This window comes from Tauraco erythrolophus, chromosome 5, assembly GCF_009769465.1.
Source record: "Tauraco erythrolophus isolate bTauEry1 chromosome 5, bTauEry1.pri, whole genome shotgun sequence".
Taxonomy (NCBI): domain Eukaryota; kingdom Metazoa; phylum Chordata; class Aves; order Musophagiformes; family Musophagidae; genus Tauraco; species Tauraco erythrolophus.
The window spans coordinates 65,291,982-65,309,516 of record NC_141469.1 but is presented as its reverse complement, the minus strand read 5'-3'; the positions used below and the strand labels follow the sequence as shown (position 1 = coordinate 65,309,516).

At 34.3% G+C, this 17,535-nt stretch overlaps 1 protein-coding gene across 5 annotated transcripts in view; it reads right to left on the bottom strand.

Annotated features, from left to right (window-relative positions):
• Positions 1-744: 744 nt before the first annotated feature.
• The window catches only part of SPOCK3 (SPARC (osteonectin), cwcv and kazal like domains proteoglycan 3), a 214,851-nt gene continuing 198,060 nt past the window's right edge, over positions 745-17,535 (bottom strand). For all 5 annotated transcript variants that reach the window (XM_086611595.1, XM_086611596.1, XM_086611597.1 and 2 more), the window contains 4 exons: positions 10,295-10,516; positions 3,510-3,572; positions 2,116-2,253; positions 745-917 (listed from right to left, as the gene is read on the bottom strand). In XM_086611595.1, coding sequence (XP_086467721.1) covers positions 745-917; positions 2,116-2,253; positions 3,510-3,572; positions 10,295-10,516 — 596 coding nt within the window. The remainder of the gene's footprint in view (positions 918-2,115; positions 2,254-3,509; positions 3,573-10,294; positions 10,517-17,535) is intronic.

Here is a 17,535-nt window from a genome sequence, read left to right as displayed (position 1 = left end):
GAGCAATGGTTGAGTAAATAATGATAAAGTCTATAGGACCTTGACATGAAAAAAAAAAAACAAGGAAGGACAAGAAAACTTCGAAATTACAGAATTGGTGCTTGTTCATGCTACTGCTTTTGAAAAATCCTTTCAATAACCTAACCATTTCCTAATAGAAAACATAACTACAAATGCAAACACAAAGGAGGACTTTGCTTTATTTTTCCCTTCTGATAATATTTCTCCATACCTTTGGTTAATTAAAGACTGGTGAGATGCTACTTGTGCACCAAAGTTTTTCTACTGTAATACCTTTTTGATTTGTTAAATGGACAATTTGCAAAGCCTGCAAAGTCTAAAACATTGACAGAACTAAAGTTAAGTTACAGTATGTGTTCTGAAGAGGACATGCACGGTTCCAAGTAAGGGCAAATGTCTTTTCACTCGAGTTTTAAAGAGATTGGTTGTCTTTATAGTGTGCTTTGCACATTCATATTTTCAGTAGCACATAACATTTCTTTCTTCAGGCTAGACTTCCAATGTGTTTTCTTCAGCGCAAAGGCATTTAAAAACTCAAAAGCACATAATATAATTATTCTTATTTAAACAAAAAAGTCTATGACTCCAGCTGCAATGTTTGAAATAATCATACAAAATATACATGTTTGTTAGAATCCTTTTGATCTTGGAGAGCAAAGGGATTTTATGAAATGTCATCGTGTGAATTTTAGGAAGGTACAATTCATGGACCCCCTAATATCATCAAATATATCCATCATGATCATCGTCATCATCAACATCATCATCTCCTTCATCTTCATCATCATCTTCGATTTCATCTTCATCATTCATTATTTCATCTTCGTCGTCTTCATCATCTGTCCATTCATGGAAGTCACCAGAGGCAAAATCACCTGAAGTCTCTAAATCGATAGCTAAAAACGTATGATAGTTATAGAAAAGACACACAAGATACACCATTAATATAATATAATATAATATAATATAATATAATATAATATAATATAATATAATATAATATAATATAATATAATATAATATAATATAATATAATATAATATAATATAATATAATATAATATAATATAATATAATATAATATAATATAATATAATATAATATAATATAATATAATATAATATAATATAATATAATATACATGAGCATACAAAAGATACACCAGAATATTTAGTTTCAGAACAATTACTTCTTTGAAACTTCATAGTGTGACATAAAAATAAAATACAAATGATTTGAAAATTATTTTGTCTTAAAAGAAAACCACTTCAATAAGGATGAATTTCTCAATGTTAACAAAAGGAGAAAAAAATTATGGATTTGTAGAATTATAATGAGTGCCAGAAACAACTGAAATATTTAAATCCAACTTACAGATGACAATGAGAACTACTGATAATATACACTGCCTATTGTTCAGTTCTCACATATTATCTTGAACTATTTAGAACTCTCCATTTATCTAGAAAGGATCCTGGATTAGACGGACTATAGGCCTGAGTTTGTATGTCAAATGTGTTACATTTACTCTTTGTTTCAAGGCATGTTCTTTTGTTGCAAAAGAAGTGGAAAGAAGTAATGTAAAGACTTTTTTTTTAAAGGAAAATATTTTATTGTCATTTTTTATATCTAGGACATCAAATAAAGGTGACATGGGAAATCTTAGAAGGAGTTGCAGAGTGCTGGAGGGAAGGGAAAAATAAGAAAAGATTTAGTGTGCTAGGAACTTTTGGCAATTCCCTCAAACATAAACTAAAAAAAAAGTCAAATTGAATTCACTAGCATGCTGATTACCCAAAGGGATTTCATCAAGCGTTTTGGGGCTTGTCTAATGCTGCTGTAGATAATTAGTTTTCCCTAGGTTTATATACACTATGCCAAGTACATATACGAGGTCTATTAATAGCTGACACAATGATAGGAGTTACAAAAAATAATGAAGTAATACCAATAAGAAATTATAATTTGTTATTTTTTGTTTCAAAACCCATGTAGCTGGGTTTCATATCACCTCCTACTGAAGAAATTTAATCTGGTTGGTAATCAAAGGGAGCAACACCTCTAAAGCAAATGTCACAAAGGGTTCTTAACTTACCACATTCTGCCGCACCGTTTGTTCTGGATCCTGTTACCTCATTACCGTATCTGTCAACGCACCAGCACTGCCCTGTGCTTCCATGGCACTGACTTGGTTTGTAATACCCATCTTCATCACATAAGGGGATGTAATGCCCTGTGATATACAAATATTGCATAAGAATACTAAAAACTGCCTCTTAGCCAATGTAACAGTTACAGCAGAAAGTAATTACCTTTTGCTGTTTCCTCATGCCAGACTTTACACTTACTGATTTACTATTACTACATTCAGTTAGGCAGAAAGTGACTGAGTATATCAAATGTGGGAGAGAAAATGACACATATCAGTCTTGGAATGATTTCAAGAGAAAAAGTGACCAATATTCCTTTAAATTTTTCATTGATCCTGTGATACATATTCTTTACTCCCTGAATGTCTCGGTCAAGATTTTCATTGTATTCTGTGGAAAAAGCTCAAATGTAGCACCCAAACCTGAATGGGATGTTCCATAATCTGTGGAGTACAAACAAGTCTGAATAATAAAGGCCAGGCTTCTTGAACTAACAGACTATCTGCTACAAGGCTTAGGAGCTATTTTTATTTAATATATATTTTATAATCCATTTATTTACCTACTAATATCTAATTACCCCACCACAGAAGACAAATGCAGTGTAACACCATTTTATCAACAACAAATGTAAAAAAAGATTGTTAAATTTGCTTTTATAAACAAAATACCTAGGCAAATTAGGCTCTAAGCCAAAAGGGTTTCCCACCAAGAGTACAAGAGATACAATCAGGGACTTATTTTGGGAGGCAGTGATTTGCCCAAGGCTGAATAATCCACTGTTTTTCATTTGGAACAAACGGAGACTTTTTGAAAGAAACACAAAATGTAGACAAACCACAACGAACAAAACATTCATATGAAAGCATTTTGAAGCAGATAGTTGTTGTTAGAAACCATCCTTAGCAGAAATTCAGTTTTGACTACTTTGGGCCAAGCCTTTTTATTGCATTTTTTATACAGTAGCTAATGATAAAATGAAGATTTTACATTTCATTAATATTGATACAGTACAAACTGTTTCACAACAAAGATTTCAATTACTTAAACAATATTACAGGTAAAAGATCAGCAGAGATACTAATTTAGGAGTGCCTTAGACTGTCCTGTCTATAACTGTAAAATCATACCTTGTATTAGGGTAATAAAACAGATGTAATATCTTTTGGTAGGTAAGGTAATAAAACTAAGTTTAACAGCTTTCAAAAACTTCATAAATTTTGCTGCTGGAATTTACTGCGGTCTATCTTTGTTGGATTAATATTGATTTTATGTTGCTGTTTCACCAGGGTTATTTATGTAAGCAATAAAACCTTCAAAAGAATGATCTATGGCTCACCTAGAAGCTTCTTTCCTCCTTGCTGCTTCTGGATATTGCTGAGTTCTGTCTGGCAAGGTGGGTCTAAAATGACATAAAAAATGTTAAACAGATTACACTGTATCTAGGAAAGAAAGCATATGATTAAGTTTTCATAGCTTGCTACGTTCTAAGGTCACTCAAACTACTGATCTTAAGAAATACACGCATCCTGCATTAGTAGTCATGTTCTAAGCTCTGAAATAAAAGAATTGCTGTACCTTGCTACAGCTCCAGAATTATGAATTAGAGCACCACCATAGATTTGTGCAAAAGGCCACTCCCAATTAACCCAGATGTAAGCGAGCTGTACGTGAGCGTCTAGTCACTGGTCTGGAGGATCAAGGAATGGTAGATCAAAATAGTAACTCCACCCTATTTTATCAGTCCACAGAAATCAGAGTGTGACTGTGAAGCTTAGCTTGTGTATTGGTTAGAAACAGGATGGCTCTTCTAATTCTTTCCCTTTTGTCCATTTTAGAAGTCACATTCAATTTCTGTATTTCACATACTACACTAAGAAAATAAGAATTTTCTCCACTGAAGTCTGTAAAATTGTGATTCTCTTGCAACAATTTAAGACTGAATCCCATGGGTACAAAACCCTGTGTTCAGCAAACTAACTTAAAACAGTGGCCAAACTTCAGATGGCTCTAAGAGGCAGAATAGGTATAAAAATTCAGTTTTCCATTCTTCAGAGTTATAGCTTACTCCAGTTCTGACTCATTTAATTTTCTACTGTCTATAAAAGCAAGTCACAGTATGCACCATGAATGGGAAGGAAATAAGATGTGAACACGTATACGTTATTGTTGAATATGTGAAAGATCAAAGACAGCGAAGTACTAATCCCTGAACACTGATACTGTGTACTACATTAGACCATCAGCACAAAGGCATTTCTTGTTCTGAGTCAGCAGTAGTATTACTGAGTTTATTCACATGTGTCTTTAGCTCGTATGGTTGCCAGACAATATTCTGATAATATCTCACTAAAATCTCACATTCTATGAATATTAAATGTGTTTTCCATTTTAGTAGACTGATTACTTAGAATACATCTTTGCCATGCAATTAACTCAAGGCTCCCTTCTGAAATACAGGAAAACTACTTTTTGCCATGGAAACAGAAAAAAAGTCTTCTGAGCTAGTTTAAAGATGAGTAAGACTGGCCTATCTTATTGATGAAGCACACACTTAGACCAGAACCCAGTCACTGTGTAGGGCAATGGGTAGGCAAAAATCACTCGAGTGGTGCTAGTCCAAATCAGACTTTCTTGAATTCCTCCTAAAGGAAAACAAGAGTGCTCACCCTTTAGCCAGCTGAGAGCAGCACAGGATGCACAAAGGAGTGCAGGAATGGCAAGAATACCTTATAATACATGTAGGTGCCTTTCTTGTGGAAATGCTCAAACTCTGGTGACAAATGCCTAGATCAACTGAGGATCAAAAACATATATCTGGTGAACATGCAGTCTCTTGGCTGATATAGCCTAGACATACCAATAGGCCTTTGGTATTATTCATGAGCTCTTATCTAACAGAATAAATAGAAACTGGAAGACAATAATAACCCCTTACTGAGAGCAGGCTGTTAATTTCTCTTGGCTTTACATTTTAAATGCTATTTACATTTTCATACATTTAAAGAAGCTTATAAACGTTTAGAATGGCCTCAAATATATTGAGTCAGGTTTTCACACTAAATCTATGATTGTTTTTAGAGTTCAGGCCTTAAAAGTTAGCTCTAGTTTTAAAATACTGTTCACAGGAGTCTTAATGACTGAACAAATTTTCAAGATATGTCTTTCCAGACAACCAAGCAATTTTCTACGTGTGCTCCTGAAGACTGCTAGGACCTGACATCATTGGATGAGTATTGGATTTTAAGTATTTAGTCTTTGAGTATTTTCTGAGGCCATATAGAGTTTTACATTTCTTGTTGTAAGAAGTGCTTTGATGATGATCATGCTCATTATTATGACAGAGATGTTCATTACCTTTCAAAACTAAGGTTTCAGTCTTTCCTCATATTTAAAGAGTTAAGCTTACAACATTCTGAGGTTCAATTATTTCTTAAACCAAAGGTATTTCCAGTTAATCTGTAATCTAAAAAATGATAATCATTTCTGCACACAGGTACCACAGGCTAGAAGGATCTTTCAAAGAAGATGGGAAATATGCTGAAGGAGAAGAACTAGTCTAATAGGAAAAATATATGTATTTTGTTCTATTGAAAAAAAAATCCTAAATTAGAAACACGGAGTTGCATACATAAGCACTAACACGTGGAAATGTAAAAATGATGAACTATACCTAAAGAAAACAATCCTAATTTACAGCTACAAATCTTTGGTGCTATAAGTACAAAAAGGAATACCACTAACCAAAAGGTATCAAGGCAATATGAGAAAGTTACTTACCCAAAACTCTTCTTCTCAGAAGCTAGGTCTTCAAGATTCACACTTAAGCTTTGCTTCTCAGGATAAAAGCAGCAAAAACTCTTAACAATACTAAATCACTCTGGTGCTTAAAACTGTCAAAGAGAACGGCAGGCTAGAAGTTCAACCAACTCCTTTTGGTCCACAGCAAATCCTTTTTCCTCTCTCCCCAAATCATAATGCTTTCCTCTTTATTTTCCAGTTAGTTCCTGAGTTTGGAAAAGATTTCTTTTAGATTTCTGTACTTATTTCAACACAAAACCCCAGTGTCACTGGACAACTTTTGGGAGTCTTGAGCCAAGGAGAAAAAATTCCTTTACAAAAAATCAGTGTGGTGGCTTCCTTTGAAATAGAAGTGAATGCGACATCAGTCTTTCCGATAATGTGACTATAAATAAGAGACCTAATCATCTTCATCCTTAATCTACTTCCAGAGATGTGGCTGGAATTGTCTTTCTGACAATATCACTGCATTTTTGTAAGTGATTCATGAACCACTTTGCAGCAGCCATCCACAGTTCTTCAATGCTGGAAGTACTGATGTACACCAGAGTATCCCATGTTAATAATACTGGCCCTTGAGACATTAACATTCCATTATGTCAAGAGATGCTGCAAGGCTGGTACAATCAAGCTGTGATTTACCAAATAGAGGCACATTAACAGAGCAATAGGAGTAAAACTGGCAGATTTGACAAAGAATGTTTAGGATTTTTAACAGAAATTTCTCAAGGAGCTACCACTCACACAGTGAAGCCTTCAGCTTTCAGAGATTCTTCATCTTATTCAATTACAAAACTGATTTTCCATTTGTCAAATAAATAATATTTGGCAGAGCCCTTAGCTGCTGGCATATGGTCCACTGCAGATTAGGCCGCCATGTTGTGCCTTGCCTGTACTTGGCGTCAAGTGTTATAATTGTTCTTGGACAACCAAGGCTTGAACTTTAGGGATTTGAAGCAGTCAATACTGCACTTAAAGAAATCTTTCTAGTGATCTCAATTACGTGTTAAGACGCATCACACCTTTCTGCAATATGAAAAGACTGAGGTAAAAAATAAGAATCACAATAATTATTATTCTTCTGCAAGATGGACTAGTTTTAAAGTCATAAATGTCTTCCAGCCTTGACAGACACAAGAGTCTATAAGAAGAATGCATCTAGAGAAGTGTCAGACTAATAGATCCATACAGAGGACTGCAGTAAAGAAATGCTTAGGTGCTAAGCATAAATATTCCCAGCAAAATTGGGTACTCTCCTACTTTGAAGCAGTGATGCAACACAACTGTAACAAGGCTGTAATAATAATGGCATACTGGCAGAAGGAAAATCAACCTACCAAAAGGCTGAAACTTCAAGTGCCTCAGCATTTAGATAAGCACTAAAGTGTTAAGCCAGCATCAAACCACTAAGAAAATAAGTTCTGAAGATGGGCACTAAAGCACTTGCACAAATTGTAGTTGAAACTAGAGGGCAATAGCGACCAAAGTATACAGGGAGACTTGCAAAGAGCAACATCAAAGTGCAGATTTTGAAGTATTGCAGAAATGCATTATAGTTTCTTGAATGTATTTCAGAAATACTAAACCACACTTAATGCAGAATAAGGCTAAGAAAAAATGCAATAAGCACCACTGAACTGTACGTAAGTGTTCAAGCATTAGTCAAGTTGGGACAGCTACTACAGGAAGACCTTCTGAGCAAGAAAGATCTCACTTAAGGATTCATAAGAAGTTGCTTACATTGACTAGAAGTTGTGAGTAATGTGCAGTAATGGGTCTAGTGTACTGTCAAGCATCATGACAGACCTCAAGCAGAAAGAAAGAAAGAGTTGCAAATACTTGTCTGATCCTGACAGTCTCGAACTGTGAAGCTAAATCAAAGAGCAAGAGCACTTCTTAGACAATGACTTAAGCAAATACTATGTATTTTTATAAAGCACAATGGAATTTCTATCCCAGTAAGATATAGATTGTTGACTAAATTTTGCATTCACTTTGAACATTGTTAATCAACAGCAGTGCTGTAAAACTGTAGATCTGCCCAGGAGGCACCTACTAAGGTCAATGAACACAGAGAGCTGTCTACATGACCTGAAGCATTCTGTTAATATCCACTTATTTTAGTAAACATCAGAAAGAAGCCATTGAATTTCTCTACCTAACCTCTCTTTGCTCTTAATAGCAAAGGTCTCGCTAAAGGTCTTATTTCGATTATTCAATCAAATAAGAAATAACTAAACATGAACATATATAAAGTTTAGCATAACACTGCTAAACATGAATAGAGAATTCAGAGAGTCATTCATACACTAGGAAGTTAGAATTATTCTCATAGAGGTAATAACAAGAAACAACACAAGAAGACTATAGGCTTTTTTTTTTCTCCTTACACCTTCAGAAAAGAATATAGATTTTGTTGACAGTGTTAATTTGGAGGGATGGAGCACATGTTTGATGTGCAAAGATTGTCAAAACTGAGATTTCACCTCATTTACAATGTTGAGGATACATCTTTTTCACGAATATGCTGACACACATTGTGGTATTAAAAGCCATCTAATGTGTTTTATATCAGCACCTCATCACAACATCATGGTCAAGACAGCGAGGAAACTAGTAAAAAGGGAAGAAAAGCTTGATAATGTTGGATTCCCCAATGGGGGAGAATCAGTGTCACTGAAAGCCCGATCCAAGATTTTTAGCCTTCGGGGTAAGATTAATATAATTTAGTAGTGTTTAGATCAGCCCTTACAGTGCTACCCTTGGGTTCTAGCAGTATATTGAGCAAATACTTTAGACAGTGTTTATAGGCATAAAATGCAAAACTACTTGAAACTAATCTGTGGACGTGCTTTGTTAATGCCCTGGTTATTCTTTACACTCATTATATGAAATTGGTAGAAGAGGCAATTGGTAGAAGAACCTTGGACCATACTAGGCCGTATGTTACGTGCTGTAATTTTTCTGACAATAGAAAAGAATTATGGTGCCTTCCAAAGAGTAAAAGTGTTTATATATTAAGCCAAAATGATTGTAGAGAGTTTGTTTGGTTTTGGTTTTTTTTAAGATAAGCAAACAAAACATGTTTTGCTCTTTAGTGACTGCTTTACTTCTGGGATAGGTTATTTTTCATTTACTAATTTTGGTAGCAGTACATACATGCTTATAAAAATAAAAGTCAAAATATTATTCTACTATTAAACAAACAAGGTATTTTGAAAGATTACATGTTAAATTTTTAACTACAAAGTTACTAAAGAAAAGAAATCTGTTGTTTAGTATGTATCTATGGAAGTACAGCTTTATTTTTGTTCAGATTTACAACTGGCATGTGTGCCATGATAAAAATCTTTATTTCCATAGAAATCAGAGTCAAACCATAGCTGTTGAGTGCTAATGAGAATTTATCACAAGAGTTTTAAGGGCATAAGTGAGATTTAAAAACTGATACTAAAATTTTCAAAAAGGCTGAACTGACTTTGAAAACTTTCCACTGAATCAGCCTTATCTCCTCTACTGGCAGAAGAAATTTGGATCCTAGTTGCTATTCATCCCTTTGAAAATATCCCTCATGTTAGTAAGAAAAATGAAAGGACAATTCTGTCCAGTTTCAACCAATATTTAGTGAGTAAACTCTTTGATTCACTGCAACTAGTTTGATTATATAATTTTAGGTGATGTATCACCTAGATCTAAAATTGTTACATGATACTCAGGAAAATAATGCTATTAGGTTGTGTCTATTTGTTTAACCAAATCACATCAGGGCATTAAAAAGAGATTAATGTAGGCAGCAAAAATCAACTGGTTTTAGGTCCGAATGATTGGAAAAGACTTTATCCATAATGTCCATTCAGGCTCAGAAAATAGAACATTAAGATGCCCTATTTTAGCAATAAAAAAGTTTATTTTAATGCAGGTGAAGTGTATTCGGAAGGAAATAATGTAAGTAATTTTGTTCTTTATTTTGGTCTCTTTCCTCTGCATACTTACTGGAAGCTGGCATGAGAAACAATATTGCTGTAAAAGAATTAGTCACTGTTTTGCACTTTATTTAGATCTTTGAATTTCTAGCAAGCCTTTCTATTTAGCATGGGTTGTTTGTTGTTTGTTTTTTTTTTTTTTTAACTTCATTTTAAGTATTCACAATAGGTCAAAAACCTTAACACAAATTCATGGTACAGTATTTAAGATCTTGTAGTTCACTGTAATCTTCTTAATATGTTAAAAAAAAGATAAAGCATTACAAAAAGGTCAGTCATAAACACAAGCAGGTTGGTCAAGGTCAGTCATAAACACAAGCAGGTTGGTCTTATCTTTTACCTTGCTGTCTTTGGAAGCAGTAGCACCACTCATTGTTAGATATCAAACTGTCCTTGTATGTGTCACAAGAATTGAAGAACGCCCTGGTGCATGGCTCATTCTTGTCAAGGTAAATGCTTCCAAGTTCTGACTGGTCCAACAACAGGTCATAGTTCGTATCAAGCCTGTTAAACATCCAGCCAAGGGAGTCTTTGCAAATTGGCAAAATGCTGGTATCAAATCCTAGGAGGCAAAAAAAATAAATAATAAAAATCATAGAGCAGGGAAGATACAGCATCTGCTGAGCTCAGCCGCCACAAAAGAATGCTGCATCATGGAAATTGCTCCATTGGTACATAGATAGAGTACATAAACACTGTATGCTATTGAAATACTATGTATAAACTATATGGCAGCTTTATTTTACAAAATCATTAAATTAACCTGCTAAAAAAAATTAATCCTACTATCAGTCTCAAAGCATTTAGAAATAGGAGTCTTCTTGTCAAACATTATACCTATAGCATGCACATTATGTACAGTACTAAATGATCTACAGTGATTTCCTGGAAAATAATTCTGTTGAGAAATTTCAGTGATATTATAAATGAAGAGAGTGAAGCTTAAGTGGTTTGCAATGTTTACAGAACTCAGAAGAGAATAAATTCCAGGTAACTTGTTGGAGTCCATTTGCTTCTTCCTATAACATATATTCCGTTCTATGAAAAAGGAACATGATACTTAGCCTCAGCAATGTCTTTCAAGTTACAATATTTTATCTTTATCTGATGTACTTTACATCTTGGAGGCGGCCATGGAAAAGATGATTGCTAGGAGCAGCCGGCTGCCAATATCAGACCTACTAACACAGCTTACATCTTCCTAAATTGTTGCTTGGAAAAAGTGCCCTGAGGAACAGGCTGAGTTAATGATTCCTGTAGCCGGAGCTGAGATCTCATGTTTTTTTTTCTGTATCAACTGTAAAGTACACGCAGACTTGCATATGGACATGGATGGGAAATTCAGAAACCACCAAGCCTCCTGCCTATGTAGAAGACGTGAGCTGCATTTGATAGACATGCATTTTCTCCTGTTCATGTGCTAGGGTCATACCATAGGCTTATGGTGCATATGGCCAGGCAGTTCAGTATAAGTCCTAATACAGACTGAGATTTTGTGCTAATAATACTATTCTTCTAAAAATTTTTAAGATAAAGCTGAGCACTGAAAAGACGAGATTGGTGAATATGGCTATAGAAAAGTTGACATGAGAGCACACCAGACTTCTCAGTTTCTACTACTGTTAAAATCAAGCCTGCCTGCCTTAGTTGTTGTTCTGAAAACAATAAAGAAATCTGAAAAGTGTTTCTATACTGCTAAAAGAGGTCAACTTGGATAACTCAGTAATCAGATCTAGAAATCAGTAGATTTTTCTTCATATATATATATGTATGTGGAAATGTCCACGCTATGGTAGACCAGTCATTTTGGAATTGAAAAGAAGCAAGTTGATAGCACCAAAAATTCCTTGTGGAAGTCAGACAACCACATAAACACTCCTTCCCCAGAATTCCTAAATTAACTATGACTTTTTATCAGAGCAGTCTCAGTTTTTCTTGCTCCCTGTTGATCTGTCCCATTCATTATTATTTCTGCTTGATAGAAAGAAAAAAGTAAAAAAAAATAAAGGAAGTCATTTAGTATGTATGATATTTTTGACATGTTTAACACAATTTAAAAACATAGCCAAGAATTCAACCAATGGATTCTCTCTTCCTTTCTCTCCAGCTGCTGATAAAACATCAAGACAAAACAACTTATTTTTTGTGGATTAGGAAGAGCAGAAAGAGAAAGGACCCAACTGACTAAATAAAGATATATAGTAGATGTGTTATTCAACTTTATTTGTAAAAGATATCAAAATTATTTAACAGGTGTTTCTAATTTGAAAATTCTGGAAGGTTCCTCCACCTTAAAACATTTTGTCTAAGGATAAATGTTCAGGATAACACCATTTACCTCTAAGGCTCTATTCTTGAAGGCCCTTTAACACTTCCCAGACATTTCTCTCTGCTAGTCTGCTTTTAGCTAGAGATCGTTCTCAAAACCTTGGATTCAGAAAGGCGTTAATGTGAAAAATAGTTTCGTATCCTGCCTTTTGTGTACCTGCATGAAGGGAGGAATTATTCCTGTGCTCACAAATTTTTTCTAAATTTGGCATTTTGGCCAGCTCACCAAACTGTAAGACAAGTTGCAGAAAAAAGACAACCATGACAAAACAGATTTTTATGAATAAAACGCCAGCTAGAAGAGAATACAACATAAAAGCTGCTTTAAAGATATATTCAGGGATGGATCTTGTGGGTCAAAGTAGATAACTGTAGATAATGTATCTGCATGTGGAATTTTAAGCATAAGTTTATTGACAAAGGCATCACTTTCAAGCTTGGGATAAAGTACTTTTAAATCGGCATTTGTGGTCCATCCTGGAAAAGCTCACATCATTGAGTACTTTGCATTTTAGGGCACTAGAAGCTAGTGTTACAAATTTAATAAACTCCACTAAGGAAAGGGGGAGAAAAACCAAACACCTGCTTATTTTATTCCTCTCAGTCAGTTTCAAATTTTACTCTAAAAAGAAATAAATTTATCTGAACAATAGTGAAAGACCTCTCAATTTCAAAGGTTTTATTCATCACTAAATTAAGATTGGAACGTTATTATACCTTTGCAGAAGATTTTATCCCTATTGTTTTCTTGATTCCCTTAGCTAGCATTAGCCTGTGAATTGAGTTCATCCTCTATTCCCATTCCTCACTTTTTTCCTCACTTCTTTCTATATAGCTTTTAGATTTCCTAAAAAGTGTATCTAATAGTGATGTCCCACTGGATTATTGTCTATTACATTTGTCATAGTTAAGGGCAGAGCTTGAAATTAAAACATTTGGAGTCAGTAATATCATTAAAAACCAGGTGATTTTATTACAAATCACTGATAGCAACAGGAAAATGTCATTATGTTCTAATATTTTCTATAGGTCCAGTTAAAGTTCAACATAATTGTAGTTCAATATTTAAATATAGAGTTTGAAGTCTGATATTTAAGCTATACACTTCCTGGTAAACAGGAATATATTATAACTGACACATGAGAATTAATAAACCTACTTTAAACAATAATATTTTACAAGAAACTCCTTTTTGTTATTTCCAATCCTGAAAAATAAAGTTTACATATATTAAAGTTATCCTAACCTATTTATTAAATAGCATCATATACTGGAGAAAAAAGCACTGTGGATCATGGGTTCTAGCTTTCTTCTAAATAGTTGTTGGATGCAAAATTTCAAAAACTAATCATGCTTTACCTTGAAAGTATTTTGCGTTTCTTTTTTCAGTATTTGTTTCTAAACTAGTTTGTACTTCTATTTACAGCCCAGGGATATTTGTTGTTGGTTTTACTATTTTTTTAGTTCTTTCTCCTCTCTAGTATTTACAATTTTAGTTTTTTAAATAGAGAAAATCTCGTCTCTTAGTCTTCATTTGACTTGTTTCAACCAGTCAAACTCTTTCATAACCATCAGTCACTGCAGTTTAGTGTAGAAATATCTGAATTCTAGGTCAAATATTAGTTTAGGTGAAATAAACAAAAATGGCTAAAGTATTTCAGAGGTAAGCCAGGCACACGTTGACAGCGACAGAAGTATCTTTGATCTAAAATGGAGCAGTCCATCTCCTCCAGAACTGACATCACATAAAGACCACCACCTCAATTCCGTGTTCACTTTATGAACCCTTAAGACGTTTTTTACTGTGGTAAAGTGAAATTCTTGGTTCAATTTTAAAGAACCTTTAAGGAACTGTCCTAACTTAAGGTTATCAGATGTGCTTTTTCTCTGCAATGACTTTCTTCCTCTACTATAATATTGATAAAATAAGACATCTGTCACTCTTGAAGGTGATACACTTGGGAAAAAGAGTCAGGAAAGCATTTAAGTATATACCTAGAGTTTAACATTTGCTAACATGGTTTGATTCATGAGCGGGTCAAGTGATACAGATCTAAGAATCACAAAATCACCAGGTCACCTAGAACTAGGAAATTAGTTGCCCAAATCACAGACTACATATATTATCACTTTGAGCACCAACTGGAATGTTGTTCTTACACATTTTTCACACTTGTGACACAAAACAAAAACCAGAAAGTAAAGGGGGAAAATTAGCATAGTTGAAGGATAGTATTTTATTCTTGACAATTAAGAGTCAGGACATTATACCGTGAAGAGCAAAAATTGCTGCTCAGATGTCTAAAATAGAAAATCAGATTGTCTCTTTCTCTCATTTTAACCACTTATTTGAAATCTATTTCCATATACCATAATGAAATGGGCTTTTATGCAGCTATTTCTGAACATTGTCTAAAACTACTGTAAGTGAACAAAAGCAGTATTTCGTGTTTAGCTGAATTTTACCTAATGCATATACTGCAAGATAACTTGATCTAGAAAAATGTGAAGTACCAGCTTAAGCTCTTTTCCTCAGCTAAAACAATCTCAAGGGAAATATTACTGAGAAGTATATCCCTCCTCCATGGCTTACACACTAGCATTCAAAACATTTCCTCAAAAGGAACCAACAGAAACACTCCTGTGTTTCTGATTATTTCTCAGGGGAGAAATTCAATTCTTGGCAAATATAACCTGCTTTTCAAGGTAAAACTATTGTTTGCCTGCTTATTAAGCTCATAAGTAAAAAATCTTGTGTACACTGAGGAAGATAGTTTTTGACATTACATGGAAATCAAAACAACATACATAAATATGGCTCACGTATTCCATTATATAAAAATTCTTTATATAATATGACAAGAGAAGTAAACTGCATGATTCTTCCCAATACCAGTACACTATCCAGTACAATAAAAGGCACTGACAAATCATACATGTGAATAAACACATATGCATAGAGTCCTCACTGCTGTCTAGACCATGGCTTTTACTTGTTCAGCATGCAAGCAGCATAGCAAGCAGGTTTTCGTTTGTGATGGATTTGTCTACTATTTTGGCTATCAGTTACCAGCATCTCACAGCTGAGGCCTATTGTGCACAAGCTGAGAACAAGTTTTCCTTCCTTCTGCAGTTTTATCAGGACAGATCTCAGCGGGAAGGACTAAACTAAACAGAGGACTAAGCAGACGTGAATGCTTTCTGTCATATTTGCTGTTCACAAAAGTGCTCTATCTAGGTGAGACTTGACTGGCTCCATACTAGCTCAAGAAGGAGACAGCATCAGGTATAACACTCTCTGTCACCTGTCTGCAGCTGTAATATATTCCTGCTCACTATGACTACACAGAGAGGAGCGGAGCCAGGGTTAGGGCACGACATGGGGAAGGTACCAAAGGTCTTACCATAAACCTAGGATAACTGACTCTCATTTTACAACAAAAGGTACAGGGGAAATAAACTAAGCACAGCTTCAACATCCCTTCAACACCTGTGAAAGTTTGCATCCTGAAATCTCTCATTTTCCAAAGTGTTTCAGAGAATTTTATATGGAGGTGGGGGTGGGGTGGGTGAGCATCAAGACAAATTCTATTGCTGCAGGCTACTAGTTTGCTAACAGATTGACAGTTCTGATGAAACGTATTCTGTGGGATACCAGACAGATCATTTTATTAATAGGAGTGACTGTTATCGAAAAGTAGAAGATACTTGAAGGAGAAATAAAATAAAACGCTACAATAAACATCTATATATGTTTCAATGTGTATAAGGATAATTCTGCACAAAAGGCTGAGTCAAAACAAACTTGTCAATAATACTGATTTAGTTCATTCAACATCTTAAAATTAAGTAAAGATGGATTAATTTAAAATTCCTGCTCAGAAGTAATTCTAGACTGGATTTCTTCTTTTAGACCCTTGCTTTAAGGATGCCTGTGCTTATGCTAAGCTGACACATGCAGAAAGTCATTGGAAGAACCTTTTCTTGCTAGCAAACTAGAACTAAGGTTCGGTTGTCAGTCTGTACAACTTTGCAGTACAGTTTTCGGGACATTTTCTGAGCTAATCTCAGGAAGTAGTCAAATTCTCAGGCAGTCAGCGTTTTCAAGACATCAAAAATTATGTTTAAAACTGCAATTCTTTTTCTCTCTTATAACTATACAATGACTGTATCAGAGAGTACTGACAGGAGGAAGCAAAAACTTATTGTTCTGCTTATCAGTTCCTGTTTGTATATTGAGGTTTCCAAATATGTTTTGGCAATAAAGATCAAGGAAATTTAATTTATCTCTGCATAATGTCAGCTATGTCTCTTCATCGATAAGGAACTTGGGATAGTCAGAATGAAGTAAAAACCTCCAAGCAGAGAACTGAAATTGTTCATTTTACTTACATTCTTCGATACAAAATTGGTCTATTCCTGCTGCAAGTTTGTAAGAGTATTTGGCAACTTTAGTGTAACAATATCCCACCACGCTAGTTCTAGACAAGCCAATTAAAAGTAATTTTCTTGCAGACTTTTATTTTTCTGTTATTTCAAAATTATTAGTGGATTAGACTCCAAATAATCATAATATTCCCAAGCCATAAGAAGATTCTCTGTTATCTTTGGCCTCTGATCTTTCATCTTCTAATATGACAAGGCGCACAAGTATTCTTCAGAAATACTCTTCAGAAATATTCTTCTGCCTGTTAGCAGAAATATTCATGGGACTATGGTATTTATTGTACTTTGCATTTGATGCATTAATTCCCTAGAGTTTTATCACACAAAATTAATACAGAAGTAGAACAAATATTTTAAAAGACTTTCAACAGGTACATTAAATCTCAATTTTTCAACTACTCCTTATTTCTCCATGCACAAGGGAATAATAATAGGGGTCTTATCAGAGTATGAGGGTAAAGTATCCTTTTCCTGTTTGTGTCATCTACTTAGACCATAAATGGCCTGAGGACAAGATTTAAGTGTTTATATAGCATTTATAATAATGATACTTCTAGATATATGCAATATGAATGTATCTGGACACAAAAGTGATTTTGGAAATAAAATCCTATTAATTATTTGTCATATTCTGGTCTGCATTACTAATAAATGTCAGCTTTGGAAAAAATAAGTGTCATTTAAACAAAATTATGTAACTCCTGTAAAAACACAAGGTAGGCACCTTACATTTTTAACTTGTTATCAGCATAATGATAGCTCTAGCAGAACAACTTAAACACTGTTGTTTCATTTGTTTAGAAATAA